Consider the following 22,277-nt stretch of genomic DNA (forward strand, 5'->3'; position numbering starts at 1 on the left):
AGCCGGGGGCGCTCGGGTAAAATGGACACCGAGACGACTGCCTAGAGAGACTGCCTTGGCGGCCCCTCCCGGGCCCCGCCGCCTGCACGGCGTGCAGTACCATCGAGCTACGCCGGCAAGAAGGTATCCGCCGGCGGACTGGAGCGGCTTCCTGGTACAGCCACCTGAGTGCTGAGAACGCGCGCAACGTGGCCACCCCTCCTGTGTCAATTCAGATTTAGAGCCACGGTGAGGAAGTCTGGCAGCTCTGCTTTCCTCGGTAGTGACCTTTATCTCCTTTCAGGCCCCTTCTCAGACATGGGTTCCTCCCTACACTGAAGTTTGTATCCCCCCCTTCTTCCCGTAAGAACAAAAGCTTCACATATACTCCGTACTTTTCTTGCACCCCCCACCAGGCTGCAACCACCACCACCCTACACACACGCTCATCCTCCCCGACTCTCCAGGCTCACGTTTCCACTCCCCCGGCTGCGGGAAGGACAGTCAATCCTGATTTCATTATCTAAAGCCTTGGAAGACCCTTGACTCATAGGTAAGGATGTGGCCAAGAGCTGCCTCCCCCTAGCTTGGTTGGCTAATGGAGTGTAACCGGGAGAGACTTCCTAATCAGATCAGCTCTCATTTCTAGATTCTCAGGTGGCCCATCCGGGCAGAGGCGGGTGAAAACCAATGCTTCTCCAGCCGGGAACAGAACAGGATGTGCCTCGAGACTTGCTTCCCGGCTGGCCAGGCTCTACCTAGTCTGACCAGGGCAGTAAACACCACCAATAAAAGTAGGAGCAACAAACCAGGGCTACAAAGAAAGAATAAAGACATGGTTTCCAAAGTCAGTTCCCTTTATTAAATCATTTTCACAGACCAGAAATACAAAATAAAAGTAGAAATAGGCCCCAGGTAGGAGCTACAGGCCTGGCCTCACATGACCCCTGCTCCAGCAACTTGAACAGGACCAGCAGCAGCTACATCCTTAATTAAGGTCGGGAAAGTAAGATGAGGATTTTGATCCTGCATTGCCCTGCCTCCCACCCTATCTCTCCCCAAATTATAAACAGCCATCCTTGGGAAGCAGCAGAGTTAAGAAGTCTCCCCACGGCCCTAGTGACATACACACCAGCAGGAGAGCATGTTCAGATGGCACAGAATCCAGGGACTACATTTCATGAGGAGAAACTGGTACCAAAATGTGGGAAGTCTGGGGGTGTGAGAAGGCAAGCGCAAAGAGAACCTTCCTCCATTTCTACTCATCGGATCCTGACGCTGAGTCTTCTGAGCTGGGGGGAGTACTGGCTAGTTCTTCTTCTTCAGAGTCCTGAAAACCAAAGGTGTCTTCAGGGAAAAGGTGGAGTCCTGGGTGCCCTACCCAGTCTTCAGTGAAGGGCCCGCAATTTCCTACCGCCTCCCAACTACAGCACCCACCTTCAGAACCTCAGAATTCCACCATCCACTCCAACTCATTACTCTTACAGACCAACCCCACACAGACACACATGCCCCTCACGCTGCCCAGCCCACAGCCCCCACATTCCTGCCGCACCTCGCTCCTCCTCCTCTTCTTTTTGCTCTTGTTCTCTCCCGAAGAGCTCTCATCACTAGACACAAACTCTTTGCTCTTGAAGCTCTCGCTTAGCTGCCTTGAGGATGACTTGGATGATGAGCCCCTAGACGGCGTGGATTTCTTTTCCATCTTTACCTTTACTTTCTTCTTCTTCTTTGACTTGTCCCTGTATTGGCAAGAGGGAAGAGGAGCTAGGCCTTCAGGTCCCCTATCACCATGACCAAACCTCTCCCAGCTTTAACAAGGCCTTTCTCAATCCCAGCCACACAGCCCATTTCACTCTGAACGTAAATAGCCATGTCAGCCTGAAGGGCACCAAGGGAGAGTATCATGAGTACACCAGAAGAATCAGAGGGCATAGGCTAAAGCAGCCCCATATGCAAAACCTACTTGACATTTCTTGCTGTATCTTTTAGAGTTCATGTGAATTGTGCACTACACTCCATAATAGTTTTTCCGTTCCCCCATACCTTCAAATAAAATAGTCCACGAAAATGGGCCATATTTCCCCAGTGACTTGAATGCCCTATCGTATCACCCATACTTGGGCAACGGCCTACCCAGGTTTGAGAAGCACTACCCTACTGCAGTCAGAAGCATATCTGCTGTCTTTAACTTTCCAATGCTCAACTTCGGCCTGTATAAAAAACAAAAAACAAACAAAAAAAAACCTGCCACAAAAATCAGTGACTGGGCCACGTTCTCGACACTCACCTCTTAGAAGACTCGCCTCGGCCCCCTTCATATTCTTTCATGGCTTTTTCATATTCCCTCCTGGCATCCTCAGCCTTGCGATCCCACTCCTGTCTCACACACACAGAAAAAAACAGTGAAGAATAAGACCTCTCCTGTCTCCCCTCTCCCCTGATGCAGGCAAAATCGATACAGAAAGTCCCACCAATGGCTCATACTGCTCCCCTATCAGTCATCGGACTCACCATGCCAAGAGAGCACCTCTCACCAGCCCATGAGAGGCATCACCCCTCCTCTGCTGCTACTCACCTCTTTCTTCTCTTTGGACATTCCCTTCCAGATCTCGCCTGCCTTCTTGGAAAGATCTGTGATGCTGATGCCAGGATGGTCTGACTTGATCTTCTCTCGGCTGGCATTGAGCCACAGCATGTACGCAGACATGGGCCTCTTGGGGGCATTGGGGTCTTTGCCCTTCTTCACCTGCATAAGAACCCAAACGCCTTCAGCTATTTCCCATAGAACCCATACATTTTCCCAAATAAATTATTTAGATCACTTAACTTGGAGAAAAAGTAGAGGACTAAATAGCATCAGGCGAGACGCACGCTCCCTAAGGGCAAGGATAGTATCTCCTTCCCCTCTGCAATTTAGTGCCTAGCTTACCAGGACAGAAGCCCATCTCCTAATTCAGACCTTCCAGAGGCTTATTAATCTCAGGGCTAGTGAGAACAATTTCCAAGAAGATACCCCTCAAGGCTATAATCATTGGCTATAAAAAACAGCCCCAAGGAAGACCAATGAACAGGTCCTACTGGTGGTGGACAGGAGAAGGTAAAGAGAATGCCTCCCACCCTCCCCCACCCCCGCCCACTGCACCACACACAGCCCCTCCCATCTACAGTCTGCACCTCCACAGGCTTCTTGCGGCTCTTGCGGTCCTTGGCCATCTTGGCCTTTTTGAGCTGTTTCCGCTTCTTCTCATCCCGGTCACTGTCACCCTCATTACTGGAGGAGCTGGCAGAGGCATTGCTGTCAAACCTGCCAGAGAGCAAGCCAGGCTTAGACTTGAGGAGGGAAGACAGGACCCCATGGCCTCAAGGCAGGAGGAAAACAAATCCAAAGATACCCACCCAAAAGGGTCAAGGGAGGAAGACCAGAGGACAGGATCCACCACCAATCCCCAACACTGCTTCCTCCCATTCACTGAGGTGGCTTCAGCCATGCCCTCTCCAGACCCAGCCACAGCAATGGGTTACTTGATCAGAATTAATGAATGAAAATCAATCAATGAGCTTCAGCTGATCTCCCTGGGCATGGCCAAACCAGGTCCTAGTCCATTCCCAGGACACCATGGGCAGAAACACTGCCTCATTCATGCCTGGAACATGGCCCAAATCCACTTCACCACTTCCTACGGAGTAATCACCTTAATCTACCCTATAGTCTTTTTTGTCTTTTTTTTTTTTCGTGTCAGATGGGTAATGTGTCAACATCATAACAAAGCTGGAGGGTGGCACGTTGCACACACGCACGTAACACCCAACCATCATGTTTATGAACTACAAAAGGATCGGCCCCTACAGTCTTTTCTGATGAAAAGATAATCAGTTACAGTACCCACCCCTGTAATTGACAGTCTTATCTGATATATGTGAAACTCCTCAAAAAATGGAACTACCTTAGACCTGTATGCTGCTGGACAGTTTTCAAGGCACTTTCACAAGTATTTGCTCATGAAGCTTTCATACACCTTCATAAACGTGTGGCAGGCTGAACTAGGGGACTCCTGTTGGTTGTTTTTTTGCTGCCTGACATTCTTTTGCAATCCTTCTGGATTAAAAGAGCAGAGTCCCAATTTTCTGTTGGGAACCACCTTGCCCCCACTCAGGAAGGGCTCACCCCAACCACAGGCTCTAAGGGTGGGCACTTGGCCTATTTCTGGCCCATCAGACCCTGGCCCATCCTAACAACTCAGGCTAGGAAGGGGCAGGTAACCACTGTGTTCACTATGCTGTTCACCAAAAGAGGCGCTTCTGGTGTTGTTTTAAACCAGTAGGATTAAGCCTGCCCTGAGCTTCTGAGAGTCACTGGGCACTCCATGGGGCAAACCTATTTTGAATTACGGAAATCAGAAGAAATAGATTTGAGTGCCTGAATCCAGTAGTGTCTGAAGTCAATTAAATCCCCAGACTCTGCAGTAACATGAACTTATGAAATTCCCTTTTATATATTTCCTTTTAAAGTGAGAGTGAGTCACATTTCTGACACTGCTAATAAAAAGTCGGTACTACTGCATTTCTACCGATGAGGAAATTGAGATTCAATGACTGACTCGACAACCTCCAGGAAATAAGTGACAAGCACCAGCTCTCATTCCCATTCTCTCCTCATCCAACTACGAACCAGCCCCGACTGGCATATTCAGGGTGGTATGGCCATAGACCCCACTATACTTTTCTGACTTCAAAATGTGCCTTGCACTTACGAAGCCCTTGACAATTTCCAAAACATTTTGTGTATCACCTCATTGGAGGTCACTCTCCCATTCCGGGTCAGTAGCTAATGCTGGGACATGAGAAATGTCCAGCAATCTTCTGGTCCTTTAAGCTTATGGGTCACCATCTTATCCCCACAAGGTAGCACCAAGACTCACTCCTCTGCCACATCTTCCTCCTCTTCACCTGGGTTGAATGACTCATCTGAAAAAGGGCACAGGACGCATCAGCTTCTGCCCCAATGGAAATCCCCACCCCCTCACCCAGGCACCCAGCTCTGGCCCAAGGGTGAGTCCAGCCCGGGCCACAGCAAGGAACATCTGACCATCCTCGTGCTCAGCACGGAGGCTAACCCACCGGTTTCTTCTCCCGAGTCATCGCTGCTGTCATTGGCATTCTCCTCCCGGATCTTGCCTTCCTCCTTCATCCTCTCCAAGTAGGCATCATGCTGGTCCTCATCAGAGTCGGCATATTCGTCGTAGCTTGGGTTCATGCCCTAGCCAGGGAAGAGTTCACAGTGGGGCCAACTCACCCTCGAGCCAGAATCCCTGCACACTCAAAAGCACACCCCCATGCCTGTCAAGTCAGAGCAGCAGCGCCCAGAAGACCTGGGGCTGGATTGTCCACACACAGCCAACGTGCAGGGCCTACGCCCAAGTACTTCCTGCCAACTGGGTTAGTCCAAGCCCCAAGCCCCTCCCTCTCCCAGCCCCACTGGGGGCTCCTGAGGGGCTGCATAGACTGGTCTAAGGTCATGCAGAGGAAACCTGCACCAGGAGGGGGAAAGGGTCACACGCACCTCTTTTTTCTATAAGGGTAAGAAGAGAAGAAAGAGTGAAAAAGAAGCCGGAAAAAATCTCCACCCCTTTCTCCCCTACAGAAAGACCAGGAGAGGGTCTCATGCTCCCCACACAGAAGTACCTCTTTCAATCCTCGGTTTTTGATGTTGAGTTTTTTCGCGTTGACAAAATCAAACAGTTTCCCATACTCCTCCCTGTGAGGGGACATGCACCATGTTACCAGAGAGGTAGTGCCGACACAGGGGCGGACTAAACAACGTTCTGATTACATGAGCTGGGGTAGACTGTGGAGCCTGGAGTTCCTGACCATGCTACCCAACCCAACAGCTTAGAGACCTCCAGAGGACAGCAGTAAGGCAGAGCCAGAGCCTGACATTAGTCCTGAAAGAGGAACCTGCATGGCTGTGAAGAGCTCTGGGAAAGAAAAGGCAGGGAGGGGTGCGCATCTGTTTACCAAATAAGCTCAGGGCGGAGTAAGTGTGGGGCAGGGGGTGTGGTCATCTGTCTTCATACTTCACAAGGTTGATATGAGGATTACACGTGAAAATGCTTATAAAACGTTTAGCTCACAGTGAGCACCAAATAAGCATTAGCTGCTATGTTCTCAGGCACAAAACTCATTCCAGGAAAGAAAGAGATAGCATTTCCATTGTGGGGAGTGGAGGAGTAAAAAGGTCAGTAGTGAAGACATAGCTTTCAGAATACAGAAAAAGTTTTTTGTTGTTTTTTTTTAAATGACCAGAAAGAAAGCAATGGAGAGGTTTCTAAAGTCTGAGCACTCCAGGGAAAATGACCAAATCCTGATGTAGCAGAAGAAAAATTCTGCTCTAGGGTTGGAGAGTGCCGCAGGCCATGCCGGGCTTCCTGGACAAAGCTGGCTCAGGACCAGGATGCCCAGAAAGTGACGGGTGGAGGTTCTCACCTCTCAATGCTGCTGAAGGTATACTGAGTGCCCTGCTTGGTCTCAATTTCAAAGTCAAAGGAACGAGTCGTAGTGGTACCACGAGCAAAGTTGACAAAGGAGATCTCGTCGAAGCGGATGTGTACAGGTGGCTTGTGGACGTAGATGAAGCCCCGCTCCAGCGGGTAGAGCAGTCCTGAGCTCGCCTTGTAGGAACAGGTAATGCACTGGGCCCCTGAGTGCCTGACAGAGGGTGCAGGGAGCCTGGTTAGTGCCAACCTCAGCAGAGGCAAAGGGCACATCTAGCAGCAGCGACATGTGTGCTCATGTCCTCGACTAAGTAAACCTCACTGAGCTGTTCTGACAGAGGCGCTGACACCTATTGTGACACAAGGTCCCATCCAGACCTGTAACAGGCTGCAATCCTATCTCAGGAGGGGTTTACCAAGGAGACACAGCATTTCCCATACCCAGGCAGGGCAGGATCCCAGGCCCACACTCTCACCCTTGGAAGTTGCCTGGCACTGTGATCTTGCGGTTCACCAGCGCTTTCATGACCCGGCTGACCATCTCATAGAGGGATCCTGACATGTTCTTGGTGAGACGACCCTCGAAGCGCTTCTCCACTTCTTCCCTACAAAGACAGCAAGGTGAGGTCACAACGCTACTGCCTTCTAATGGCACACCTGTCTCCGGCCTGGACAGTGGCAGGAAACGAGTCCAGGGAGACACTCACTCGTTCATGTTCAGAGTCAACGAAATGTCCTCATCCTTGGAGAAGAGGAGGATCAGGAAGTGGTAGCGAGTTTGGCCTTGCTTGATTGGGGGGTCCAGGCTGATCTAGTAAGGAAGAGCACCAATTGATACTCTACAACAACTTGCGATTCACTAACATAGAATTCTGCACACCAGTGAGGTCCGTCTACTTAACACGCAAAAACCACGATTATCCGGCCACAGGGGTTTCGGCTTACCACAAAGAACATCTGTCGCTGGTCCTTGTGGGGTAACAAAAACAGACGCAGTACTGTGGTGTAGGGGATCTTGTAGTCAAAGGTCTTGCCATGCAGGTGCAGAAAGGTGGGGTAGATCCGAATGTCGTAACGACCTCGAGGAGTCAGACACTGCAGCTCCCGGAAGATGCAGATGGCATCTCCCGTGGCCTGGATTACATCCGCCTTCGACAACACATTCTGGGCAAAGGCCTGCAAAAAGCACACATTGGTAACCAAGCAGCAGGCCCTGCTCCCAGGCCAGCCAATGCCTGCTCAGCACCATCTGCTGCCAAGGCAACCAGGGGACGCCTCACCTCAACAGGGTCCACACCATCCTCCTGGGTGGGAGGAACATAAAAGCGGACCTCCATGAGAGACACCTCTGCGTCATCGTTTTGGTGGAATTCCAGTGTCACCTCATTCTTGCCAGTGGTGCACTGGGACACATTGCTGAGGGGTATCTCAAAGACTGGCTGGTCACCAATGTCAAAGGAAAGCAGCTGCCCTGTGAGGAAAGGGCTTGTCAAGCCACAAGCTCCTCCCCTTAAGTCTGCATAAGCAACATTCCCACCAAACTTGAGTTCCACAGAGACAGGATACTGGGGTTAGTCTCTTTACACTGTAACCCCAACCCCAGGCACAGTGCCCAGTATACTGTAGGTACTCAATAAACACACGATGAACATGCAAACAGATAGGAAACCAGAGACAGTGGCAGAAGGAAAAGAGCAAAACAAGTAAAAGGCTGAAGCCCTTCACCCTATCTTCCTCCCCAAACCTCAGTCTTCCCCAGGACTCACCACCAAATTTCACTGTCCCCCAGTTCCAGCCCTTCACACAAAGGTCCTTCTCCATTAGCTCAAGGCGATAGTGAGTTTTGAAGAAATCAGAGAGTTTCTCAAACTCCTGTGGGTGGAGGGAAGAAAACGCAATCCCAGTAAACCCTGGTGGCCTTAACACCGACTTGAATGTCCTGGGATTATCTATTTCTGAGAAACTGTCCCAAATAGGCTTTATAAGAAACTCATGCTGCCGGGCGTGGTGGCTCACGCCTGTAATCCCAGCACTTTGGGAGGCCGAGGCGGGTGGATCACGAGGTCAGGAGATTGAGACCATCCTGGTTAACACGGTGAAACCCCGTCTCTATTAAAAATACAAAAAATTAGCCGGGCGAGGTGGTGGGCGCCTGTAGTCCCAGCTACTCCGGAGGCTGAGGCAGGAGAATGGCGTGAACCCAGGAGGCAGAGCTTGCAGTGAGCCGAGATTGCACCACTGCACTCGAGCCTGGGCGACAGAGCAAGACTCCGTCACAAAAAAAAAAAAAAAAAAAAGAAACTCATGCTGACTTAGCAACCCAGCTCTAACATTGTTTAAAAGATGGTTTAGAGAGGTTGCTTCTAGCCACTGGATCTGACATTCCTGGTTATGGGCCATCTGATTTTATAAACTTTGTATAGGTATTACTTTAATGAAAGTGGAAATTAAAATCAAATAAAGCTTTTAACTCAAGCAGTTCAAAATGGAAAACAAAACCCACACTTTAAGACATCAAGCTAGCCAGGCGCAATGGCTCATGCCTGTAATCTCAACGCTTTGGGAGGCCAAGGTGGGCGATCCCTTGAGTCTGAGAGCTCAAGACCAGACTGGGTAACGTGGCAAAACCCCGTTTCTACCAAAAATTATGAAAAATCAGCTGGGCATGGTGGCATGTGCCTGTGGTACCAGATATTCAGGAGGCTGAGGTGGAAGGATTACTTGAACCCAGGAGGCAGAGGCTGCAGTGAGCCGAGATTGCACCACTGCACTCCAGCCTAGGTGACAGAGCGAGGCCCTGTCTCAAAAAAAAAAAAAAAAACACAAAAAGACATCAAGCTAAGATCCTGAACCTTGATAAAAGTCACAGGTAGAAACTAGTATCTAAATCAAGACAGAAGAAAATCTTCTGGAGTCAAGGCACACAGAAATTCACAAGACGTCAACACTCAAAGCCGAACACTGATTGCCTCATGGCTTCACAGTCCTGCTCTAAGGAGCCCAAACTAGCAATCACAGGGTTACATGAGGAAGGAACCTCGAGTCTCTAGAAGATTAAAACAAGATGATGCAGTAAAAAGGGGGTTTATAGCTATGGGACAGCTCACCGATTCTCGGAAGCCATCATACTTGTAGACATGGCCATTCTTTGTAAGCAGTTTAAGTCCATGGCCCAGAGCAACACGGCGCCAGATGCCTTCTGTTAACTCTCCAGCCTGGATGTTGTCCACTTTCCCCGTCTTGCTGTTCTTGAAGATGATGCCCTGGCGGCTCAACCTCAGTCGACCATCATTCTGTAAGAAAAGCAGGCCCAGATGCATGGGGACAGTACACAGCATGTCCTGGGTACAGTTCTACCCAACACACTTTCCAGCTGCGAGTGGGCTGGCCAGATTGTCAATGCAGGAGCAACAGCTGAGGTGCAAGGAGTCTAGATTCCAAACCAGGCTCTGGTATTTAGAATCCTTAACAGATTCTCAGTTTCCTCATTTGTAAAACAGGAATTGGGAACTGAAGAGCATATACGGTCTCTATAACTCTGAGACTATCTCTCAGTATTGCCTCGTGTTGGGGGAGACACTAGGTACACGTTATACTGAGTCCTCTTTTTCCAAAATAACATTACCAAAGCAAGCTCTCGTTAATGGACAAAAACTCTACCCTCCTTCCTTCTCTCTACTTGTATCAACTGCCCAAGCCATTCTCACCATGGAGCCTTTCACCTCCTGATAGATGTCGTTGAACTCCAGTGTCTCTGCCATGTCGACCCCTGCCTGTGGTGGCCTGGGCAGAGCCCCAGGCTGCACAAGGGAAACCGAATAAACTGGGGGCTGGGCCCCAACTCCTGAGTGGGTGGGCGGATGCTCAGCAGGTTGGGAATCTAAATTCAAGAGGAAGACAGATAAGCATGAAAGACAGCACCTCGCTGTGCTCACGGATGGAGCACAGCAGCAACTCCCAACTGCGCCTGGGATGTCTCAGGATTTCCTCTGCCTGGAAACCTACAGACGGACGCTGCAGCGCTCGAGGGTCCAGGCCTAAGCCCAGGTGGAGAACCGGGCCTGGAATACCGCTGACACCCAACCCGACGCCCGCTCTAGCCGCTCTGGCGGGAGCCATGGCAACGAGTAGCGGAACCCCAGGGTCAGCCCGGAGCCCGCACCTCGCACGCGCCCCAATCCAGCTCAGAGTGCAGGGTTTCCCTCGCAGCGCTCCCACCACCCCGCGGGCCGCCGGTTCACCCCCGCCCCACAGGATGGATTCGCCCGCTCCCCGCGGTTTCGAACGCGGAATGGTCCATGTAGAGCGTCCCTTGGGGGAGGGGCGCCCCTGCCTTCCTGGGACCGGGGGACGACCACCACCTACCTCCTCAGGCTGCAGCCTCGTGAGGGCCCCGGCGCAGGAGGTGGGCGCGCTGGGGGGACACGGGGGGGCAGGGGATGGGGGGGACACCGGGGAAGCTTTTCCCGCGTGCGCGGCCCCGCGTCCCGCCACCGGAAGCTGTGCACAAGCCACAGAGACGACGAGCTGGCTAGAGAGACGCGAGCCCGGCCCGCCTGCGAGACAGTCGCATAGAGCGTCAGTGACTCTGGAGGACCTGAGGGAAGAGTGGTTGCCGTGAAGTCTCTCTCAGCCGGGTGGAATCTGCCTAGAATATTTGTGTAGGGCTCTTTAGAAACTACAGACACTTCTTCAGTGGAGACTAGATACTGAAGAGAAATTGTGTCGTTTTATTGTATCAGATAGTACAGGAATGGGGTGGCGGTGTGTGTTGAAATGATGCGTGCCCGTTTCTCTGCAAAATAGTTTCTGTGTCATGGAAAGGAGTCTATGGAACACGAAGAAAAGTATTTGAACAGTTGTGGGAAGAAACGACCTCTCGCACTGGCTGCGGAGAGAATGCGGGTATTGGTGTCACCGTGGGTGCACTGCTTTCTGGCTGACCTGTCAAGTTCGCTGTCTACACCCAAAATTTTCACATCCCTAACCGAAATGTATAGGTCCCCCCAAGAGGCTGGCAAATGGCCGTATCCAGTTCAAGTCCTGGTATCAGATTCACTTTGGAGCCAGAACTGATTTGAAACCACATCATCCTGGGGTTGCGGAAGCCAGCTCTCCCTCATATAGTCCCAGAGTGCATTTTTGCAACATCAGAGACCAGACCTGGAAAATATATTTTAGTTTTTCTACCCCAACCTCTTTTTGCTGATGGGAATACTGAGACCCAAAGGGGAGTGAGTTGCCCAGGGTCTCAGTGCGTTGGCAACAAGGCTAGGACAGAGACCTCCTTACCACCACCAGTCCAGTTATCTTCTGTCATAATCACAGTGACTGTATGTTCAGAATGATTGATGATATGTGTCCTACATGAAGACATTAGTACAGAATATGTAAACTCAAGATTTCCCTGACAATCAGTACACCAGCTAACTCAATCCTGAGGTAAGAGACAACAGGAATGCACCCTTCTCCCCTGAATTCATAGCTTTAACCTCTGAGTAGTGGCTATTCCAGCATTATCTAGCAATATAAATTCAACTGGGTTTAATAAATAGATATTGAGGGCCTATTACTAATTTAGCACACTTCTCGGATTTGAGGAACTTGAACAAGACGAAAACATCCCTGGCTGGGCACAGTGGCTCACACCTGTAATCCCAGCACTTGGGGAGGCCGAGGTAGGCAGATCACTTGAGGTCAGGAGTTCAAGACCAGCCTGGCCAACGTGGAAGCCCCGTCTCTATTAAAAATACAAAAATTAGCCAGGCATGGTGGGGGGTGCCTATAATCCCAGCTACTTGGGAGGCTGAGGCGCAAGAATTGCTTGAACCCAGGAGACAGAGGTCGCAGTGAGCTGAGATCGTGCCACTGCACTCCAGTCTGGGCAACAGAGCGAGTCTCTGCCAAAAAAAGAAAAAGAAAAAGAAAAAAAAAATGGAAGGAAGGAAGAAAAGAAAGAGAAGGAAGGAAGGAAGAAAGAAAGACCCAGCCCCAACCTTTCGGGAAAACATAATCTAACAAATGATTTTGATAAATAAACTGAAAAAAAAAGAAGTGCTAACTGCTATGCTACAGGTAGAGTGAAACTCATTACCAACTGGAGTTAGAAATATGTGAGTCTCATATACCCCAGAAGACCCAGAAAAACTTTCAACAGACCCTCTCCCCCTGACCCATGCCACTGGGGGCAATTCAGGAAAGGAGGGGACGGCTGCAGAACTGGGTGGAATGTGGCTGGCACTCAGGAATGAAGGGGGTCTTCAGTTCAGGCAGGCTGTTAGGTGACTAGGGGACGGGAAATTGCAAAGGGCTTTAGGGAGAGCGTGAGCAGCTGGTGAGCTGGGATGAGGATGCTGCAGAGGAGAACAGAACAGAAACAGTAGACAGAGTGCAGATAAAACATTAGTCCCAGAGGGCTCCAGCCAGCTACATCCCAGGCAATCAGGAGCCCAGGATTGGAGACCCCACCCCTGCTGTGACATCACAGGGGAGTGGGGTGGAGACGAACAAAAAGGGGGTCCCCCGCCCTGGTCTCTTGGAAGCCAGAGTATCAAGAGAAGAAAGAACCTGACTAGGGTTGCCTGGCTTAAAGGGACAGGCTCCCCATTCCTCCGACCCCTCTAAGCTGCCCCCTCCAGGTCGTGATCCTGTCTCCCTGTCCTGTAGGACCTCCCTCTCCTGAGGCCACCACTGGGCCCCCTTCTGAGTGTCCCCTGAGCACTCTCTCAGTATGAACTGCATATCCGACTTCTTCACCTATGAGACCACCAAATCGGTGGTTGTGAAGAGCTGGACCATCGGGATCATCAACCGAGTAGTTCAGCTTCTGATCATCTCCTACTTTGTGGGGTGAGTCTGTGGCCCTTCAGGTCCCTGGCGGGGTGGGCTGCCTGGCGTCCCATCTTCACCCTCCTGCCTCAGAAACCTGCGTCCAGCTTCCTGAGCTCCTCCCCTCCCGGGGAAACACTTTCTTCTGTGGAGCCGAGTCCTAAAGACTGGCCTCTGCCACCCCCACCTAGGACCTGAATTCACCTAGATGAATTCTTTTCCCAGTTCATCCTCCAGGGTTGAGAGTGGTTTCAAGACACACACTCGGAGGAGTAGGGTCCCTGCCCTGGCACTGCCCTCCACCGAGGGAGGGCTCAGGAGCTCCATCTCCACCCTCCCTGCTCTCATCTCTCCAACCAGAGAACAGGCAGACCCCCTCCCACATCTTCAAATTCCCCTCAGTCAACTCTTCGGGGTCTCAAAAAGACAAGACAGCACAGAAATAGGGAAGGGAAGGTACTGAGACAAGGGGGTGGTGGCAGGTTGGTCAAGTTGGTGGCCGGGAGGGAAAGAGAGAACTGGGCCCATTTCAGAGTGAGGAATTTCCTTCTGGCGTGGATGGGTGAGATGGTGAGAGAGAGAAGGGCAAGGGAGAAGCGCTGTGCTCTTGAAGGGGAGGACAAGGAGGGAACTGCCCCTTGATGAGGAAGCAAACACAGGCCCAAGGGAAGAGTGGCCAAGGAGAAAAGGAGCTTTTCTGAACACAGTGCAGCTTCCTCTCCAGGAATCCAGAAATGCTCCCCTTTGTCAAAAAGCCTAAGTTCCCCACCTCTCCCTGACCCAGTGCCATGTAACCCATCCTAGCAGTTGCTTAAGAGCCAGGAAGGTGCAAGCATCCCCTCTCAGCCCCCACCGCCTGGAAGCACACACCTACACACACACACACACACACACACACACACAGGCGCGCGTGCACGCATACACAAAGGGCTGTGGAGCAGACAATGGCTGGGGGAGAATGCAGGTCCTATCCTTCTTGTGGTCATTTCCACGCACTGGTGGGCACCAGGAAATACAGGCAGAAACCTCGAAGGTTTTCTTTCCTGGGGTGTGGGTCTCCAATCTTATGCTGTTCTTTGAGACAATGGGTCTGTGCATTCAAGGCAGCAAGCCACTGACTGTTAGGAGTTAGTTCAAGCGGGTCAAAGGAGAATCCTGTGTGACTGTGGGCTGAAGCTGCATGCAAGCCTGCTTGCCTGAAAAGTTGAAGTGTATGTGAGGGTGTGGAGGGAAAGGTGGCTAGATGTGACTTTTTAGGTGATTTTTTGCTCTGTGCGCTGGGCAAGCGCTGATAGGCTTCAGTGGGCAGGTATTGTAAAAAGGCTGCACCATCCAGTGCTCCTTTGGGAGATTTTAGAAAAGGGATTCCAGCTTTGGAATAGCATTAAATGGCCATGAAGTTCCCTTCCAATGTTGAGGTTTTGTGAGATACGAGGTTTGCAAATGTTCGCTGTCTGCATCTCCAGAGCTTGGCTCAAAGTTGGTTCTTAAATGTTCTGTGTTCACGTGTATATTCAATGCTGTGGTTGTTTATAGCCACAAGGTGGTATGTTGGCCCAGGTGAGTGCAAAAGCTGGCTCAGCACATTCCCCGTCTGGCCTGGCTCCATTGGCTCCAGGCAGAGATTGATGGGGGATAGAGAGTGGGCTCCTCGACCAGCCCTCTCAGCCCCCACTGCCCTTGTCTCTCTCTCATCATGATCAGATCGAATCCTCCAGGTCTCAGGGCTGGAGCCCAGCCTGCTGGAGCGAGCATGCGAAGCTCTTTGGCATCTTAATTTCCAACCCCATCCATCTCCCAGCCTGACAGCTCCCCACGAGACACTGCCTTCCAGTTACATCAGCGCCCCCTGCAGCCCAGTCCCTTGACCTGAGTCCCATCTCCGTGTATGTGAACCCACGCACGTTGTGACTTCATGAGTCCACCGTCGTTAATTTAGCAAAAATGTACCAGCATCTCTGCATGCCACGCACTGTGGACTGAGGACGGAATGGTGGGCAAAAGCAGACAGGGTCCTTGCCCTCGTGGGGCTTACAGCGGAAGGCAAGAGATGGGCATTCATCTGATGACGTCCACAAATATGAAATGTCAACTGTGGCTTGGAGGTGAACAGTTATAGGAGAGCCGCTTCTGTGAAGGTGTTTGGCCTGGTCAGGGAGTAAGGGAAGGTTTTCTGGAGATGTAACGTTTTAGCCAAGACCCGAAGGATGAGTAGGAGCACCCCAGGTGAAAGAGGGGAGGAAGAGAGTTCAGGGCAGAGGAACCCACCTCTGCAAAGGGAAGGAGCCTGGCAAACAGGGGAAAGAAAGGAAGGTCGTTGTGGCTGGAGCCGAGGGAGCAGAGGTGGGTGAGGGTCGTGTACGGTGGATGGGAACACACACAGACGCCGGACCTCAGACACCCTTAGAGAGCTTTTGTTTTTACAGGAGATGAATAAACAGAAGCCACGGAAGCATTTTAACCCATGTGTCTGTGGGCACTTTTGTGTGCGCACGCACGTGAGTTTGAGAGAGAGAGACAGACGCAATGAGATCTGAGTTGGGAAGAGCACCGGGGCTGATGCGCCTGGAAGTGGAGGGAGTTGGAGCGGGTGCAGGAAAACCTACTAAGAGGCAGTTTATGGAGAGAGGTGACAGTGGCTTGGACCCAACTGAATTTGAAGGGATTTTAAAGGCTATAGTGTTAACCACTGATACTTCAATCTCTTCCCCATCATCCCAACCAGGTCGGCAACCTCGACTCTGCCTCACATGAGCCCATCATTTCTCTGAGAACTTCTCAGAAACACACCACCTGGTCATCTTACATACGCTCTCACCCCCGCCTCTGGCCTCAGCTGCTTGTCTGTGGTTGACTCCATTTCATCACTGTTTTCCTTTACCCACTCCAGGGCATACAGAAAGGCCTGGACTTACCTGAGGTTTCTCACATCTTTCCTGGGCCCAGGTGGTAATCCCCACTCACCTCTGTGGAGTGGGACTTCCCGAGAGCCCATCCCCGTTCTGGATCTTGTGGGGACCTGAGAAGCTGAAAGAAATCCCTGGGATCTGAGTCCCTGGAAGCAATAACCTGTGCTTGGCCTGAGGTTGATTTCCGGGGCCTTGGACTTCCCAGGCCTTTGATGCCCCATTGCGCTGAAGGGTCATTGGTGGCCGCTGGAGCCTCTGGCCCCGTCACAGCCCTGCCCTGCCTGCTCTGTTCCTCCCCCATACAAGGCCCAGTTCACAAACTCACCATCTGTATGGCCGCATGTTGTGGTTCATAATATTCAGCCTCATTATTCAACTTCAGATCTTAGGTGGGAGTTCAATACATAAAGCGAGGAGCTGCTCTGGTTTAAAAAGAAGGGTCTGGAATCCCGCCTTCTCAGCTCTCCACTCCATCCTCTCAGCCCAAGGTAGCACTGTGAGGTACCTTGTCAGCACAATTAAGTGACAGATATGGTGGGAAGAGCTGTTATGGTGGGAAGAGCTGTTGGGCTGCCCCATCTTGTTTTTTTGTTGTTGTTGTTGTTGTTTTGTTTTGTTTTGTTTTGAGACAGAGCTTTGCTCTGTCCCTCAGGCCGGAGTGCAGTGGTGCGATCTCGGCTCACTGCAACCTCCACCTCCTGGGTTCAAGCGATTCTCCTGCCTTAGCCTCCCCAGTAGCTGGGATTACAGGCGTGTGCCATGATGCTCGATTTTTTTGTATTTTTAGTAGAGATGGGGTTTCACCATATTGGCCAGGCTGATCTCTAACTCCTGACCTCAAGTGATCTACGTGCCTCGGCCTCCCGAAGTGCAGGGATTACAGCATGAGCCATCATGCCTGGCCGGATGCCCCATCTGGACCAGTCATCCTGGTCCAGAGAGAGGAGTGACTCTCATTCCTGCCTGCCCTCTCCCCCAATATGGAATTTAGAGCACTTGGTTAGAAGCCTGGCTCTGACACCAACTAGGAGAGGGCCTCCTAAGAGTGACTTTACGTCTCTAAGTCTCAGTCCCCATATCTGGAAAATGGATTTAGGAATACCTCCTCCCTGGGAGTTATAGGGAAGGGAGGTAACATATGTCAAGTGCCTTGCAGAGATGGTGACTCAGTAATAGATGGCAACTGTGACTACTTCACAAAGACCCCCCCATCACCCCTCCCCCTTTCCCTCTGCCCAGCTCACACCTTCCTAAGAGACCCCTCTCCTCCTCCCACACACACAAGCGTGCACTCTTCACACCCACTCCTCAGCCTCCTCCTTGACTCCCTGGGGGCGGATGGGAGGGTGCTGGGGCGCGGCTCTGGCCTCTCTCCTGCACATCCCACCTGCCAAGGAGCTGCCACACGCCTTCCGCTCTATAAATAATAAACCATGAATGCGAGAAGAAAATAGTCAGAGCAGCAGAGTAAATGCCAAGAATTGAAGGCTCAGGCCTGCCCTAGCTCCTGAGCCCTGGCCTCCAGAGACAGACTCAGCCCCTCTGTTCTGGAAATGAAGCATCCCCTTCTTTCTAGCCGCCTTGACGACATCCTCAGGCCCCACGAGGCCATTGAAATTCTTCCACTTGTTATTTAAGTCAAAGAGAGAATTCTAATGCGGCCTCTTCCGCCCCACCGGGCACAAGAAGGAGCCTTGGAGGAGGAGGAGGAGGAGGTAGGAGATTGGTTGATTGTTCCTTGGAGTCCTCAGCCCTTTCCTCCTGAGACTTTCCTAAGCCAGGAGATGCTTTCACTGGTGATGGAGCAGGAGCTGGTAGGAAAAGCACAGGGTCCGGTTCAGGGGGCCAGCATGGCCTGGCCTTGAGCTGGGACACAGCTAGAGACCTTTGAGTGAAGGGGCTGTGAGTGGTCTAGAGCAGGTTGTCTGGTTAGAGCCGACATACCAGCTGTGTAATCCTGGTCAACTTAGCACCCCCTCTGAGCCTCAGTTTCCTCATTCATGACATGGAGTTAATAACAAAGCTGTCTCAGTAAGAACATAGTGAAAGATCCAGTGCGAGTGCCGCACTGGTTATATAATCGTAATCTGAACTCTGCATCTCCAAATGTTCCTGGACTTTAAGGATGCAGGGCAGGGGCCTCAGAAAACCATTTCCTGAGGTTGACACGGAGAAATGTGTCTATTCTGTGGCTAGGCACGTTGAGGCTCGGTTCCAGAAGGGTGTGTTTAGACCACAGTTTGCACTCTGCGAATGTCCAGCTGCGGCCAGCAGCCATCTTAGCTGGAAGCAGAGAGCCTGGGCCCCAGACCTCCCTCCCTTCACTCTGCAGGGCCCCAGGCCGTGAGCTAATAATGCACATTTGGGTTTCCTGTGACAGGGAGGCTCCCTTCTCTTCTGCTAGTACGTAATTTGGCAGATGGGATTTCTACGTGAGGCTTACTTCCTTGTGAAATCTGAATGAAACCCCTCCCCTTCCAAAAAAAGAAGAAAAGAAAAGTGCTGGGAGATAAAGCAGCACCACAAAGCCCCATCGAAGGCGGTGTTCATGAGATCATTTTACAAGCACACAAGTCACTCTAAGTGGTGCGTTAATCAGGCTGCCGCCCGCCTGCCATAAAGCAGCAATAGGAAAACAGGTAACGCGTTTGAAGGCGTTTGAAGCCATTTGCCGGTGCTGTGACTACACCCTTTTTCTCCCGCTCAAGAAATCATTCAGAATTCAAGCCAGTAATACTACCAAAAAAATGATAACTATGTGAGGTAGTAGATATGATCACTAGCATGACATAATCATTCCACAAGGTACAGGCATATCAAAACACTCACACTGTGCCCCGTGAATACATACAATTATTATCAATAATAAATAGGGCTGGGCGTGGTGGATCACGCATGTAATCCCAGCACTTTGGGAGGCTAAGGCAGGCAGATCACTTGAGGCCAGGAGTTTGAGACCAGCCTGGCCAACATGGAAAAACCCCATCTCTACTAAACACAAAAAAGTTAGCCAGGCATGGTGGTGCATGCCTGTAGTCCCAGCTACTCAGGAGGCTGAGGCATGAGAATCGCTTGAGCCCGGGAGGCAGAGGTTGCAGTGAGCCAAGATCGCGCCAGTGCCTGGGTAATAGAGTGACACTCTGACTCAAATAATAATAATAAATAGTATTTATTTATCAAAAATTTAAACTTAAATTAGAATAAAAAGAAAAAAAAAGATTCAAGTGAGCAAAGGAAGCCCCATGATGGAGATAATACCAAACCCTCTCACTGAAAACTGAACAAAGAGCCACTTGCAAATACCCGCTGGTGTCTGCAATAAATAGGATGGTGGTGTCCAAACTACAAGTGACTGGGACCCCCGGTACGCTCTGGGAGCTGCTGCTCTTTGCATGTTCCAACAGTAGGTGACCCCAGAGATCATTCAGTCCAACGTCCACCTGAGGAAGGGGCCTCCTCTCAGCACACCTGCCAGGTGAGCGTCACGCTGTCCTGGAGTCTTCCCAGACGTGTGGCACACATGGGGTGACTTCCCGCAGCAGCCGGTTCTGGGATTGAAGTCTTCACCCACCTCCTTATAGAATCCTCAGGTCAGCCCAGCTCCTGCCCCTGCAGCTTCCCAGCCTCTAACTCCTACAGCTTTGTCTTCTCTGGGCTACACAGTCTCAACTTCCTTCCACTCACCTTCATCTGGTGTGGTTTTCCAACCTCGTGCCACCCTGGTTAGATGCAGAAAATGCCCTGACCCAGCATTTCCAAAAGTGTGCTCCTCAGTTGCACGAGAGGTCACCAATATTCCTCCAAGACTGGCTTCTGTGGTCAAATAAGATTGGGAGACAGTGAGGTTAACAAAATGTAACAGACGTATTTGTTTGTCTACATTGTATGTTTCTCAGGGAGGGAGGAGGGTTGCATAGCATTTTCTTTTTTTTTTTTTTTTTTTTTTAGTAGAGACGGGGTTTCACTGTGTTAGCCAGGATGGTCTCGACCTCCTGACCTCGTGATCCACCCGTCTCGGCCTCCCAAAGTGCTGGGATTACACATATTTGATGAGGTTTTCTCATCTGTCAAATGGGGACAGTGGCAGCATCTACCTCCCAGTGTGCCATCAGGAACAAATGCAATCTTGCCAAAGGCTGGAAGTGTGGGATTAAGTGAGGCTGAGCGGGGACTTGAGCCTTGAGGGCTGTGATTGGCGATTTCAAATGGAAAGGCAGGCACTTTATAGGAAAGCAGAGGCACGAGTTGACAGCAAGTATCTGCAAGCCCTACTTGCTGACGGCGGGGAAAGTCTGAGAAGGAAGGTAGGGAAGGAAGAAGGGAAGGCCTCATCCACATGGTCCCATAATGACTTAAAGCTGCAGGAAGGAGCCAGTACAGGTAAATGACCACTTGGTGGCAGCACAATCCAAGGAATAAGATCAGAAGCGTCTCCCCTCCCTCCTCCCCCAGCCTCCCACCTTCTACCCAACTCCTTTATCTGCCAGGTGAAAGCTCAGCCGCTGCCCCTGCTTCCTTCTCTGTTCTCATCTGACATCTGGGCAGATGGATTCTTCCAAGCACCCAGCTCCCAAGGACCTTCATTGATTTGTTTACTGAGCTACTTTGTGTTGGGCACTTAGGGTACAGCCTTGGGCCAAGGCTGGAACTCACGGGAGCAGAGGCCCGGGATCCTCTGTCCTCCTGTCTCCTGGGTACCTGCCAGAGAAGTGGCCCCCATCAGCAGCATGGAATGACTTTGAGCCATGCATTCTCAATGGGGCCATATGGCCCCCAAGGAGGTGAAAATTGGTTCTCACTCTTTTTATGCATAAAGCACAAATTTGCATACAGTACATAAACAGATATCTGTGACATGAAAGTTTCATGGAGGGGGGACCACTGTGGGGGAAATGTCTAGAAAGGCACCTGAGGGGCGGTAATGGGACCAAAGGTGGAGAAACGCTATTCTAAGTCAACCAAGGGCTCACCCTAGGTCTCACGCCTCCAGAAGGAACCATCCGCACACCCTGCCAGGCATGGCCGAGTGTTGGCAGGAAGGTGACCTCCCCCAGTTTCTGTCTGCTGGGTCTGTGGACTCCTCTCTTTCTCTCCATTTCTGCTCTCCTGCTACCCAGGTGGGTTTTCTTGCACGAGAAGGCATACCAGGTACGGGACACAGCCATTGAGTCCTCGGTGGTAACCAAGGTGAAGGGCTTCGGACTCTACGCCAACAGAGTCATGGATGTGTCTGATTATGTGACGCCACCTCAGGTATGGTCCCCTACCCAGAGAGGCATGCGGATGCCCAGGCGCTGGGCAGGTTGGAGGGGAGAAAGCAGCGCAGAGAGCGCCAGTGGGATTCCCAAAGCAGATTCCGTGATGTCACTGATCCAGAGGACCTCTCATCCAGCAGCTGAGAGCTGTGCGGGGGCTTGGGCCTGCGGTGCTAGGCACCAGGAAAGCTGGGTTCCTCTCCAGGCTCTGCCACAACTTGTAGTGCAATCAAGGACAACACACATGGGGGAAGGCGGCCATGTGGGTGGTTGCAAAGAGCCAGCTCTGCCCCTTACTAGCCCTGTGACCTTGGCCAAGTCACTAAACACAAGCCTCGCTTTCCTCGTCTACAGAGAGGGGATATCAGTGATAGTCCCTGTCTCACAGACTGGGACTGTTGCATGTTTTTCTCTCCCTTCTTCTCCTCCCAAGGGCACCTCGGTCTTTGTCATCATCACCAAGATGATTGTTACTGAAAACCAGATGCAAGGATTCTGCCCAGAGGTGAGGGGAGGAGACAGAGAGGTTGGGTGAAGCAGGTTAAGGCTGAAAATGTTGGTGGGAGTAGGACTGGTGGCAGGGAGGGGTGGGGTGTAAGCAGAGGCCCTAAGTCTGGCCTTGCAGCTGGGACCTGGGACCTCCACCCTCCTGAGGCTGCTGGCTGTGGGGAGGTCATGGGAGCTGAGGGGCTCACCAGGCCAGGACAGGGTCCTTCACCAACCTGTGACCTGTCTGCCCACAGAGTGAGGAGAAATACCGCTGTGTATCAGATAGCCAGTGCGGGCCTGAGCGCTTCCCAGGCGGGGGTGAG

At 51.5% G+C, this 22,277-nt stretch overlaps 2 protein-coding genes, 1 long non-coding RNA gene and 1 other non-coding gene across 17 annotated transcripts in view; 2 read left to right on the forward strand and 2 right to left on the reverse strand.

The window, feature by feature from the left end:
- Positions 1-60: 60 nt before the first annotated feature.
- Positions 61-1,038, forward strand: LOC110741189. 2 transcript variants are annotated; one of them, XR_004177554.1, is made up of 3 exons: positions 61-259; positions 396-532; positions 629-1,038. It is a non-coding gene; the product is annotated as an uncharacterized LOC110741189 (long non-coding RNA). The 2 variants fall into 2 exon arrangements; XR_004177553.1 differs by having other exon boundaries at positions 61-532.
- Positions 819-10,993, reverse strand: SSRP1 (structure specific recognition protein 1). 3 transcript variants are annotated; one of them, XM_017948380.3, is made up of 18 exons: positions 10,839-10,988; positions 10,181-10,353; positions 9,581-9,766; positions 8,240-8,345; positions 7,754-7,944; positions 7,419-7,649; positions 7,181-7,284; positions 6,950-7,078; positions 6,466-6,687; positions 5,665-5,737; positions 5,543-5,551; positions 5,101-5,239; positions 4,902-4,947; positions 3,157-3,286; positions 2,558-2,728; positions 2,270-2,358; positions 1,535-1,721; positions 819-1,309 (listed from the first exon to the last, which is right to left on the reverse strand). In XM_017948380.3, the coding sequence occupies exons 2-18, from the start codon at positions 10,232-10,234 to the stop codon at positions 1,238-1,240; spliced, it is 2,139 nt and encodes a 712-aa protein (XP_017803869.1). In that variant the 5' UTR covers positions 10,235-10,353; positions 10,839-10,988; the 3' UTR covers positions 819-1,237. The 3 variants fall into 3 exon arrangements, with proteins under 3 accessions (XP_017803869.1, XP_017803870.1, XP_003909913.1); XM_017948381.3 differs by lacking the exon at positions 10,839-10,988 and adding an exon at positions 10,479-10,496; XM_003909864.4 differs by lacking the exon at positions 5,543-5,551 and having other exon boundaries at positions 10,839-10,993.
- On the reverse strand, positions 3,717-3,819 carry LOC116269925. The gene has a single exon (XR_004177734.1). It is a non-coding gene; the product is annotated as a small nucleolar RNA U13 (small nucleolar RNA).
- Positions 10,994-12,399: 1,406 nt separating the features above from the next.
- The window catches only part of P2RX3 (purinergic receptor P2X 3), a 36,074-nt gene continuing 26,196 nt past the window's right edge, over positions 12,400-22,277 (forward strand). For 3 of the 11 annotated variants that reach the window (XR_004177556.1, XR_004177555.1, XM_021925747.2), the window contains exons 1-4: positions 12,409-13,322; positions 21,328-21,463; positions 21,899-21,970; positions 22,209-22,272. Coding sequence is in view for 9 of the 11 variants with exons in the window: in XM_021925747.2 (XP_021781439.1) it covers positions 13,204-13,322; positions 21,328-21,463; positions 21,899-21,970; positions 22,209-22,272 (391 nt within the window). In the remaining 2 variants the exon portion in view is untranslated. Of the gene's footprint in view, positions 13,323-17,036; positions 17,926-21,327; positions 21,464-21,898; positions 21,971-22,208; positions 22,273-22,277 lie in introns of those variants that run through there. The other 8 variants (XM_021925752.2, XM_021925751.2, XM_021925744.2 and 5 more) reach the window with 7 other exon arrangements.

Source organism: Papio anubis, chromosome 12 (assembly GCF_008728515.1).
Source record: "Papio anubis isolate 15944 chromosome 12, Panubis1.0, whole genome shotgun sequence".
Lineage (NCBI taxonomy): Eukaryota > Metazoa > Chordata > Mammalia > Primates > Cercopithecidae > Papio > Papio anubis.

Excerpts from the sequence above, each read along its gene's own strand:
- SSRP1 (XM_017948380.3), bottom strand. The coding sequence starts at position 10,234 with ATGGCAGAGACACTGGAGTTCAACGACATCTATCAGGAGGTGAAAGGC. Across the intron at positions 7,650-7,753 it reads ATGGTGTGGACCCTGTTGAG|GCCTTTGCCCAGAATGTGTT; the intron begins GTGAGGCGTCCC and ends TGCTTTTTGCAG. Across the intron at positions 2,359-2,557 it reads TGTCCAAAGAGAAGAAAGAG|GAGTGGGATCGCAAGGCTGA; the intron begins GTGAGTAGCAGC and ends TGTGTGAGACAG.